This window comes from Podarcis pityusensis, assembly GCF_964106645.2.
Source record: "Podarcis pityusensis genome assembly, chromosome: Z".
Classification (NCBI taxonomy): Eukaryota; Metazoa; Chordata; class Lepidosauria; order Squamata; family Lacertidae; genus Podarcis; species Podarcis pityusensis.
The window spans coordinates 46,007,400-46,019,699 of NC_138044.1; the positions used below are offsets into that span (position 1 = coordinate 46,007,400).

General features: G+C 47.1%; 1 protein-coding gene across 7 annotated transcripts in view; it reads left to right on the forward strand.

The window, feature by feature from the left end:
• The window catches only part of FGF13 (fibroblast growth factor 13), a 232,320-nt gene that overhangs the window by 185,759 nt on the left and 34,261 nt on the right, over positions 1–12,300 (forward strand). For 6 of the 7 annotated variants that reach the window (XM_080990112.1, XM_080990114.1, XM_080990116.1 and 3 more), the window contains one exon: positions 9,592–9,702. In XM_080990112.1, coding sequence (XP_080846238.1) covers positions 9,592–9,702 — 111 coding nt within the window. Of the gene's footprint in view, positions 1–1,290; positions 2,634–9,591; positions 9,703–12,300 lie in introns of those variants that run through there. The other variant, XM_080990115.1, reaches the window with a different exon arrangement.

The following is a 12,300-nucleotide window of genomic DNA, read 5'->3' on the forward strand; positions in this document are numbered from 1 at the left end:
TCTTAGTAATTTGGGTCCCAGTTATCATCACACAAGTTTCTGCTTGGAATTGGATGCATCATAGTATCTTGTAGATAAGGTGGCTGAATCTCCTTCACTGGAGGTTTTTAAACAGAGGTTGGGTGGCCATCTGTCATGGATTCTTTAGCTGTGATTTCTGCATTGCAGAGGGTTGGGCTGGATGACCCTCGGGGTCTCTTCCAACTTCTTTGATTCTTTCTGTAAGCACTGTCCAGGTATGTGCATACTTTGTCCAGTGTTCACAGCATCACAGGATCAGTAGTCTTGAAGCCCTACAACCAACCCTGTGTCTGTGTATTTGGCTTTGATGACATCTCAGGAGATGACTTGGCAAGAAGGGCTTAGCTGTTCAAGAGGACACAGATGTAGTGAGGAAGTCAAACACTCATTAATGTGCTTATGGCAAGAAAGACCATTTCCTCATTCTGGATGAACATGCGGCTGATTGGTCAAAAGCACGACAGCCAGCTGTTTTTAGATCTGTGTTCTGATTTCTCAGAAGAACCACACTTCAATCCAGATTCTGTTGTTTGAACGTTTTGATGGAATTTTTTGCCTGGCTTCTCTGCATTCAAGAAATCACTAAGGGTTTATTTTAAACTGCCCATGTTTGCTACCAGGCTAATATTTGGAAATGGAAAGCAAGGCCACTTTTCACATGTTGGAATGGGGAAGCAAGTCAGCTCTGCAGGCGTACAGAGAAAACCCAAAAGCAAAATTGGAGAGGCAAAAGGTCTCTGCTTACTAGGAGCTTATAATCACCCCCTCACCAAAATCATGGTGCAGACAACAAGCAGTTTGGGGAAAGCCTTCCTGAGGAACTAGCTCCTTGCCCCTTCTTAAAACCCAGAAGGACCCTGATTGGTTTCCTTTCCTGGGGCACTGCAACCAGTTATTTTATCACTGTGTTCTGACGTGAGGGCATGTGGTTAAATTTGGGTGCAGATTTTGTGGGGTTTGCCAACCCACCATCCTTCTCCTTCTTAATTTTCTTCTACTGGCTTCGGTGGGATGCCTGGACTCCTTAATGCCTTGCTGGTGTGAGCTTCCCCGCAGGATGAGAACGAGAAAGATGCAAGTGCAGAATACAAAGGTGGACCGTTTGCTCCGAGCCAGCCGCTGAGTCCTCCTCCTGCTCCTTTTCCCTGGACACCCATCGCCTCCCAAGCGTGCCCGCCTGTCGGGTTTCTCACGACGCGTGCCCCCGCCCCCACCTTTCCCCTGCCACTCGGCATCCTATCTCCTCGAAGTTCTTTCTAACGCAAGTCACGTCTGTTTGGGTGTCTGCTGCCTCTTTCCCCACCGAGAGGCGCTTCTTGCTTAGAGGGGCCGTCCTCGCCCTCTCCCCCCCCCCCGCCTCTCTACCTACCCAGGGAGACGGCCGCCTCCTCTAGCCACAGCTGCGTCTGCCTCCAAGCTGCTTCGCCCCCTCCCCTTCTTCTTCTTCTTGTGCTTCATCCTCCTCCTCGACTCCCTTCGCTCTTAGTCCGATTTCTGCATTTGCTGGAAAGGAGGGGGTTGCTGAGCTGTGCTGCTGAGGGGCTTTGCTGCGTCGCCGTGCGGCTTCTGGCAAAGAGAGCGCAGCCTCCGTTAGTCCTGCTGCTGCCTTTTTTTGCAGGTGCTGCTGTCGAAGGAAAACCCAGCTTCTCTCACCCGCACCCCCCTCCCCATCTTCTATCCGAAAACACGCCAAAGCCAGGAGGAGGATTTGGGAGATGCTGCGGCTACCGCTCCCGGCTTGAGGAGAGCCCGTGCCAAGCCGCTGGCGCTCCCCGGGGGACCCGGACAGCCCCGCACGCAGCAGCAGCTTGGAGAACTTACTGAAGAAGACGCCACAACTGGTGCCCACATTTCCAAGAAGGGAACGGACAGCAGCCCGGGCGCTCCCCGCGCCTCCCTCTTTCTCTCCACCTCCCTGTCTCCCTCCGAGTTCCTAAAAGGGTGATTGCTTTGCCAGTGGTCGAAAGAAAGGGGAAAAGGGACGAAGCTTCGGCGCGAGGCGCCGTCAGGGCCTGATAGCGCCAATGCTGCGCCAAGGGAGCATTTGGAGACGTCGAGGGACCTGTTGGCTTCCTCTCTTCGCTGAGTGGGCAGGCAACTTTTCAGTCCGGGGCCAAGTTTGAGAAGGATTCTTTTCCACCCCTTTCCCTCTACTCTATCCACAGGAAGGGATCGGGGCTGGGCGGCATAGTCGGGACAGCTCCCCAAACCGAAAGGCGCGCGGACGCACCCCTCCCCGCGTGGCCCCCAAGAGGCGGCTGCCCACCTTTCTTGCGAGGCGGGAGGTGGCCTGGCCTCCTGTCACGCCAGGCCTCGCTTAGTATATTAATTTTTTCCGAGGGGAGGCGAGAGCAGCATGCTGGGGGCTCCCCCCGCAGGCAGCCCCCGCAGCCCCGACGTCTGACCCTCCAGGGTGGCGGCTATGGCAGCAGCCATCGCCAGCTCCCTGATCCGACAAAAGAGGCAAGCGAGGGAGCGGGAGAAGTCCAACGCCTGCAAATGTGTCAGCAGCCCCAGCAAGACCAAGACCAGCTGTGCCGACAAGAAGAAGCTCAGCGTCTTCTCCAGGGTCAAGCTCTTCGGCTCCAAGAAAAGGCGGAGGAGGAAACCAGGTGGGCTGGTCGCTGGTGGGGGAGGCGAGGGGTGGCAGGCTTGCTCTCGGTTGGGGGGAGATGGACCGGTTCCTGGGTGAGGAGCTGCACCCCTGCGAAAACCGGGGTGGGCTGTTTGGTTCCCTGCCGGCTGTAGGCTTCCTTGTGAGGCGTCTGATAGGCCACTGCGATTGGAGGGTTCTGGACTAGCTGGACCTCTGGTCTCCTGTTCTGGTGCTCCTATCACTGGGGAGAGGTGAGCTCTGTTAGTCTTGGTGGCTCTTTGGACTCTGGTGTCTAATGCCCCTTGTGGAAAGGCTCAGAGGTAGAGCATTTGCCTGGCAGGCAGAAGGTCCCAGGTTCATTCCCTGGCATCTCCAGGTCGGGCTGGGAATGTCCCCTGCCTGAAACCCTAGAGAGCCACTGCCAGTCAGTGTGGACAATACTGAGCTAGATGGACCCAGTGGTCTGCCTTGGTATAAAGGCAGCTCCGTATGTCAGAATACTGTTGAATGTGTTAGGGAGGGCTATTGCTTGGAAGTCCCCCTGCTTCTGGGCCTTTTGGAGGCATCTGCCTAGCTCTTGTTAGGAGATGGAAGCTGGATCCTCAGTCTGCAACAAGAGGGCTTTTCTTCTGTTCTTCTTAAACACAAGAGTTAGACCTTCCATGAACAAGAGCAGAATGCCTCTGAATATCAGGCGCTGAGGAGCAAGAGCAGGAGAGGGCTCTTGCCTTAACTCCCTTGCTTCACGGCTTTCCCATAAGTGTCTGACTGGCCACTGTGGGGAACGGGATGCTGAGTTAGATGAACCCTTTTGCTGTGGTCCTGCAGGGTTCTCTGTGGAGGACCAAAGCCAGGCATTCTGATTTTCCTACCGGGGGGGGGGGGGGAGATGTGAGCAAATGCTGTAGGAGCCTATGCAGCTGCCTTATATGAGAGGCAAACATTAGTCCATCCATTCCAGTCATTTCTGCTCTGATTTATCTCCCTCTGGGCTGAGAATGCCAAGGAGTGAGTTGGGGACCTTCAACCCAGGCTGCACTAATCTGCTACCCCACCCCAACGTAGATCGAAACCATCTTCTTATGTGGCTATTGGGGCTTGTGACCTGCATGCTCAGGAGGCAACAAAGGGTGTTTTTTAAAAAAAGAAAAAAAGAAAAGGTATATTTGCAACAGTTCCTGATTAGTTGCAGCCCTTTGTAGTGTGGGAAGGACCATGGCTCAGTAGTGGAATCTCTGCTTTGCATGCAGAAGGTCCCAGGTTCAATCCCTGGCATCTTCAAATAGGTCTGGAGAGATTCCCTGTCTGAAACCCTGAAAGAATGCTGCCGGTCAGTGTAGACAGTACTAAGCTAGTTGGGCCAGTGTTCTGACTCAGTGTAAGCCAGTTTCCGATGTTCCTTTAATGGAGCAGGATGCAAGTGTTGGCTGGTTGCATGGGGCCTCTTGGCGCATTGTCTGGCCATTGTATGGTGGCAGCCAGGAGCTTCCATGGCTCTTCTGTGGTTAGATGTGTGGAGTGTAACAGCTGGGTGTTGACCACAATAGTGAAAACAAACCATATTCAAAGGTAGTATACCTCTGAGTATCAGACACCAGTGACAACTGCTGCTTTCAGTGCCTGTGAGTCATAGAAGTATCAGGGTGATTTTGCTTTTGGGTCAGGTACATCTCTGATACATCAGGGGGACTGCTATGTTCAGACATGTTTCGCACATGGGTGGTGCTCCCCTCCACCCATGTTGCAGCAACAACACACAATCAAATTAAACAAATGAGTATCTATGCACAAGTTCCATGTGCTTTCTGACACAGATGAGCTTCCTGTAACATATGAAAGCAGTCCTAAGAGACCAATTTTAACATCAAGCTTGCAGGTTGAGATGTGAATGGAAGTTGATTGGCACATCTCTGCTTCCTGGTCCATGTATTGGGAGAGAAATGTGGCAATTGACACATGACCAGCTGAGCATGACGCTCTTCCATACAGCAAAACATAATGGCTGATGGAGCCAATGGAAAGCCAAGCATTCAGATACCAATGGTAATAATTAGTTACCCAAATCCACCTTTTTTGTTGTGGTAACACCTTTAAAACACCTTCCAAAAGAATATTTGGAACTGCAGTTTAAGGGTGCTGGGAACTGTAGCTGCAGTTCCCGGGATTCTTTGTTTTTGTGGGCGGGGGGGGGGGGGACTTATTTTAAATATATGGTGCATACACAGCCTTGGTTGCAATTGCATTCTGCCCTTCCTCAGAGGAGCTCAGAGGTGGGTATCAGCCCAGCCTCATTTTATTCTTACGACAGCCCTGTAAAGTACTCTGGGCTGAGGGGGGTGACTGGCCCAGATCACCCAGTAAGCTTCACAGATGACTGGGGATTTGAACCTGGATCTCCTTGCTCTAAGTTCGGGACTCTGTTCATTCCACTGCTCTGACTTCTCTTTGATTTCCAGTGCTTTAAACGCCCCAGTCCCTGATCTCCCTCTTTTTCCTTTCACATTGCTCTGCCTCAGATCTTCAGCCCCTTTCTTTCTTTCTTTCTTTCCTCCTTTTCTTATGCTTACTAAAGGACTTCTTGTTATGCCTTCTGAGCATCTTGCACACTCACTAATATAGACAGGCACCAGTTTTCTTTCCTTTCCCACACACTTGTAACTGTCCTTAGGATTACCTACGCTTGTTTCCATTCCTAAGTTCCTGTGCATTTTTAACAATGGCTGATTTCAGTTTCTTATGGAGGTTTTTTTTTTTTTTTCTACACACACAAAGGAATCGGCATGCCAAGAATGTGTCTCTCTTTGTGCACCCAGCACCATGAACACAATGGTGAATGACATCTTCTGCCTCTCCCTTGTTCATGTACCATCCTGGATTTCTCTGCTGTTCCAGATTTCTGCACTCACTTGAGATGTATGTTTGCGCATCAGCAACATAAGAAGCCACCTTGGTCTATGTAGCTCAGCATTGTCTACACTGACTGGCAGTGGTCTTCCAAGTTTTCAGGCAGGGGTTATTCCATCCCAGCCCAACCTGAAGATGCTGGGGATTGAACCTGGGACTTTCTGAATGCACATACATTTGTAACCTGAAGCGTTTGTAACTCGAGGTGCCTCTGAGCTACCGCCTTTCCTCATTTGCCTAGATAAGGGGTAGTCAACCTTTTTATACCTACCACCCACTAATTCATCTTTCTTGATGGTAAAATTTCCTTACTGCCCACCAGTGCTTGATGGAAGGAGGATTCAGCTTGTGCCGTAGAACCCCCTAGAATCCTGAAACACCCACTAGTAGGGACCAGGTTGACAACCCCTGGCTTAGATGGTAGATGGGTCATAGGAGAAAGTAAAACCATTAGCCCATCTAGCACAGTATTGTCTACACTGGCAGACAGTGGCTCTCCAGGGTTTCAGGCAGGAATCCTATCTGGGGATTGAACCTGGGACCTTCTGCATGCAAAGCAGATGCTCTGCCACAGAGCTATGGCCCTTCGCCATCCCCGACCTCAACCATTGGTGACTTACTCAGAAAATGCACACATGCAGTTTGGCTTATAGGCTCCATTTATTTCCACACACAACCCTGTCATCTGTATACATATTTCATACACCCCCTGCATACCCACTCAGGATATGTTACATGAGGATGGAGTTGCGAGGGATGGAGAGATAACCTTACCCAACTCCCGTTGTGTTTATGCATCACTGTTGCATCCCACATTTTCATGTGAATCTGTCTTATTTCTAGCCACCCACTAACTATGCCAAAGTAGTTCAGGGCCACGCATATGCCCATTGCGGACTGAGATGGCTCAGTTGGTAGAACATGGGACTCAATCTCAGGGTTGTGGGTTCAAGCCCCATGTTGGGCAAAAGATTCCTGCGTTGCAGGGGGTTGGACTAGAGGATCCTCACGGTCCCTTTCATCTCTGCAGTTCTATGATTCTGTAATTCTAGATGGTATTATCCCACTTTATCCTCTCAACAACCCTGTAATGTTGGTTTGGCTCAGATAGTGCATTGGTGGAGCTCTCTCTTTTCCAAGGCTGCCCACTCTATCACTAGTATCCCTTTGCAAATCTGTGCATTTGTTCCAGGCTGCTGTTGTCACAAGTACTTTCCTATCACTCTTTTGTAAGGTTGGTCTTCTGTATAAAATGTCTGAGACGAGGGATGCACCTGGGTGGGTGGGGAGGAACGAGCAAGCATCTAAATGCGGAAAAGGGAATGAGCCAATTCCCTCTCCTCTGGTTTTACTTTTCTAAAAAACAAATAAATCACCAAACTCGCAACCATTAAATATTCCAGTTGTTCTTAACCAGCTGAAGAACTAAGAGTTGTTTCATGCACTGCCTAGCTATTATCCCTGGGTTAACTGTGCTCACTTGACCAGGAGCTATGTCACTCTCTGATGCAAGGAACTTGTACAAGACATGTATTTGCAAACACACATCTCAACTTTATGTGCTGCATTTCTTGTGTATGTGCGTGTACAGACACATCTTCTGTGTACACATATGCTTTTTAAAAAAACAAGTGAAGGGACCTGAAATGACAGGCTGTAAAAGGAAGTAGAGGGTCATTCTTGTTAACAGCATTTTGGGCCAACAATCAGCAATCCAGTTTGTGGTGGGTCTGATAACTCTGGGCCATTTCAAATGTTACACAGCAACAAGGGATGAGCAAGCATGTAAATGCTCTAGCGTATTTTGGAAAACGGAATTAGCAAATCCCGGCTCCTTGGTTTTGCTTCGCTAAATCTTCCAAACCTGTAAAATCTTCCATTAAGTAGGTGGCTGATGAGAAGTGGTAGCAAAACCTGGTGGGTGCCTGTACGACGTGTGTGTTTTCAACCCCATTTGTCATCACAGTACATTGCATTTCTAGAGGTATGCTTCCAAAAAACAAAAAAGTTCCAAAGGTAACTTAAAGGTAAAGGTAAAGGGACCCCTGACGGTTAGGTCCAGTTGCAGATGACTCTGGTGTTGCGGTGCTTATCTCGCTTTACTGGTCGAAAGAGCCGACGTTCGGCTTCCGGGTCATGTGGTCAACATGACTAAGCCACTTCTGGTGAACCAGAGCAGCGCACGGAAACACCGTTTACCTTCCCACCGCAGTGGTACCTATTTATCTACTTGGACTTTGACGTGCTTTCGAACTGCTTGGTGGGCAGGAGCAGGGACTGAGCAACTCACCCTGTTGCAGAGATTCAAACCACTGACCTTCTGATCGGCAAGCCCTAGGCTCTGGTTTAGACCACAGAGCCACCTGCGTCCTAAAGGCCACTTAGATGCAACCTAAAAGAGGGACATGACGGATGGTGAGGCCCTAAATAAGCTTGACAGCATCACCAGGTTAGTCTGCTTTGCTAATGTTGCAAGGTTGCTTTTGGGAAGCAGTATGCATCACTGCCAGATCCCACTTGAACGAGATGGGAACAGCTTCTTTGCTGTGGCTGGAGGTGGACAACAATTGCTTCTGCACCTCTCACTGTTTCACTGCAGAGGTCCCAAACTAACTAAAATTGATGAAGCCAGACAAATCCCCAGGCACAGATCTCCATATCTATGGCGCAGGTGTTTGTTGACCCTTTCTGGAAAGAAACGTGACATTCATGAGGCTACATTTCATTGTGTCACAAGTCATTCTTCAGCCAAGTCTTCACGTTCCTCTGATGCTCTGACTGAGCCTTACAGTCTCATTTACTAACCATCAAGATGGCAAGGATGTTGTTGTACCCATGAGTTTCGGAAATGTTCATATGTCTGTTTAGCTGCATAGCAGGCTCCAGATGGAAGCATGGGTGTGCATTTGCTGGGCTCCCTAATCCCAGTCAAGGGGCACTCTGCTCTAGCCAGGGGCACCTGAGGGTGTGGGGGACAGGAGTCTCGATGCCGAAATCACGGAGGACTGCGTAGACTTTCCAGTGAATCACCCGACTGTGGCACATGCTGACATTTGCACATGGATGCTGACAATGCCAAATGAATGTCTGGGGAACATTCAAAGACAAATGACAGATTTCCCTACTTTTTGGATACAGACAGATCCTCTTTCTTTCTTTCTTTCTTTCCTTCTCTCTCTCTTTCACTATAAGATTCCAGGGTAGGTTACAGGAATGTAAAAATACAACATTCAACCCAGTTTAAACACTTTAAAGAAATTATTTATTATTATTATTATTATTATTATTATTATTATTAATTATTTATTTATTTTAAGAATGTAAAACTTTGGATAGTGTATCCTTGGTGTTTTTGGACATTCTCAACATTTGTCTGGAATCGCAATACTTGCCAAATTCCAGATATTCACTGTAGAGTATCTGTCTTTCTCTTTCTCTCACTGTCACACACACACACACACACACACACACCCCATTTGAAACCAAGTAAAAGCATAATTTGGGTTCAATTCTGCTGTATTGTTGCTTACACTTACCCTCTTTCCTATTACCTTCCTCTAGCATATATTTTAGTACTTCTGTCTCTTGATGCTCAATGGTTAATTGGAACTGCAGTGGTACTAACTATACCTCTCAGCTTGGTTCTTGGTTAGCACACGTCCTCTCATTTTAAGAAGTGTTTTTCCTTCCTCCCTTCTCTTTTTATTCTACTGCTGATGAATCTCAAGCTCATTAAAAAGCAGGATCTTTTCCTTGCCAGCACATTTCTAATCTTAATAGCAATCAGATCTAGCTCCTTCAGCCATGTAACATACTGCTGGCATTTTGATCCACTGGCACAAGATTTGTGTTTTAAAACCACCTGCATTTCTTACCCCAAGTCAGTGGTGACCACCAATCCTCCATTTGCTGATTTGTTTCAGCAATCTCACAAATAGCTGCGAAACTTCTAGCTGGGAGTCTTTCTCTCTGGAAAAATGAGGCATGTCTTTTTTGTTCACCGAAAGCATATGCAATGTCAGTTTCAGAATTGAACTTTTAATCTTTTCCCCTTGTTTGTTTTCTTACAGAACCACAGCTTAAAGGCATTGTAACAAAACTGTACAGCCGGCAAGGGTATCACTTGCAGCTACAAGCAGATGGAACTATCGATGGCACTAAAGAGGAAGAGAGTACCTACAGTGAGTATTCACCTTGGAAATGGTTTGTTTGTGCAGTCTACAAGTCCATATGAATGGCTTAAAAAACAACAACACCAAATCCAATGGCTGTTTTGGAGATAGCATGTGGCAGATGGAATCAAGGCAACATCATTATTGTCTGTGTGTTTGCTGTTCAACCTTCTGTACAAAAACACTTGAATGTTCGATGAACCAGTGGAGGTAGTGGTGGCTTCTGAAAAACCTGTGCAAATGTTATCTCCATAGAGATCTGGAGGGTTTCATCTCTTTGCTTTGTATCTCATTAGGTTTTTGTTCTCCACCCGGATAAAGTTTTCTCACCCCCTCATTTTGCCTGGAATAAATCCAAGCCGTTGCTTCTCCAAAAGTACCAGAAACAAATGATCCCACCAAGAACTGTGGGGGAGAGGGTGAAGAAACCAGCCCACTTCATTAAATTTGCATGGTCCACACTCCGGTGATAGACCTCAGATTGATTCTGCTTTCACTTTCTTCTCTATCTTCAGAGTTGGATTTAGTCAGGTGAAAATATCCAGTGGGAAAATGTTTTTTCCTTACACAAATATGTCCATAAACCTTTGAATCATTTGTTTGTTGGAGGGTGGGAGTTATCCCAGCACAGCTTTCCTTCAGGAGTCTGTGTCCATGACAATTATTTTAAAAACATTATTTTATTATTATTATTTATTTAATTTAATACCGCCCAATACCCTAAGGTCTCATAGTTCAAGAACATAGTTCTTGCAGAGATGGCAGCTGTAGGAAAGCTGAATTAGTTATGCACAGTGATCTGGAAGAGAGCCTCCTTTTTTGTTTTGTTTTTGTTTATAGGTTCTCCTCCTCTTCCATGATCTACCCACTCTTCACCCTGAGGTCACAGGGTGGACCACAATCATTCAAAATACAACATTAAATGCAATTTAAAACAAATTGCAATCACAATAACTGGATGGGTCCTAATGATACACATCTCAAGTGTCAAAACTCTTGAAGTATTCAAGTCCATTTAAGTGGCTCATCCACTTCAGCATTCAGACTTTTGATCAGGGCCAACCAGCAAGGTTCTGTGGGTTTTTTTTTGGGGGGGGGATATTTTTTATTTTGCTTTTTATTGTGTTCTGTATTTTTATGTTTTTATATTGTGAACTGCCCTGTGATCCTTGAAGGGTGGTATAGAATGAATGAATTAATGAAATGCCTTTTTTCAAGCACACCTTGTGATCTTCCTCAGAGATTCTTCCCTAGGTTTTCCTTGCCAAAGGCAAGTGATTTCTAGGGAGAGGGTCTTGTTAGTAGTGGTACCTCACAGATGGAATGGCCTCCCCAGAAAGGCTCGCCTGGCACCCAGGGCATGACATTGATAGTCACCAAGCTTCTTCTTCTCCCATGCCTTTTCCATTATGATCTGTCAAACGCTTGTATTTTTTTGTCAAGTTATTGGGTTTTAAGGTGGATTTAATTGTTTGGGGGCTTGGTTTTCTGCTAACTTTAGGTGGCTTTCTTTTCCTGGACTTTTTCTGTGTGGGATTATTATTATTTAAAAAACATTGTGTGTTTTTGTTTTTTTTAAAATGTGTTTTTATTGCAAAATGGATTTTCATTTTAGTCTTGGTTTTAAATGGCCCAGAGATCTTGGTTGAATAGGTTGTATAGAAATGCAATAAATAAAATAATGCTTCAAGGTGGTGCACAAGCAGGGTGTGACAGCAGCATCACAACTCGGCTGTTGTTCTGCTTTTGTCTAACACAGGTAGTCAGTCACAACTAGATCTGTCCACCATGAATCGGTTGCAAAAAAAAAAAAAGGGAGCTGCTTAATATTGAGTTGGCCATCTAGCTGAGTGTTGTCTACATTGGACTGGCAGCGACTGCCCAGATTTTTATTCAGGGAGCCTTTCCATCTCTCTACCTGGAGATGCTGGGGACTGAACCATTTATTACTCAGCGCAAATGAAGCTTTTCCTGTCATCTTGTGCTTTGTTAAAGGGAGAGAGTTCACGCAATCAGTGTTGAAACTCTGAGACCCAAAGGGTTGCATGGACTCCCCTGTCCATTCTTTGCTCCTCAGGGAGCTGCCTTCCCAAGCGGCCACCCCTTCTCTGTACATTTGAAGGTGAAACAACTAGACCAGATCTTCGTGTTCCAAATTAAGCAAAATCTTACATGGATGGAAATAAATGGGGGAGGGGCAAAGGGTGCTGCTGTCATGGCCAGTCCCAGATAAGGAAGAAGCACACATCCAATAGTTTATTACTTATTGGCAAGATAAACACTTATAGCAGCTTCCACGGTGTTTTGGATAAACATACACACATGCTTCTAGATTCTAGGCAGAGGTCCATAGGTCTGAGTCCTGTGGTGCAACTGCAGCAATAGGAGAGCCCCTTCCCTCTTCCAGCTTATATACCTTCTTATGGGTTGTGTGCCTGCAACTTGAGACTTCTCCCCTCCTGGTTCTAGGACACAGTTTGTCACGGGAAGGTGGGGAATCTACTGGCCCGCCCCTCACCTGGACCATCCCTTCTTCCTCTGCCACATCCTGCATGCCTTCTTCTGCCTCAGACTTCCTAGACTCTCCCTTCTCCCAAGGCTCCTGCC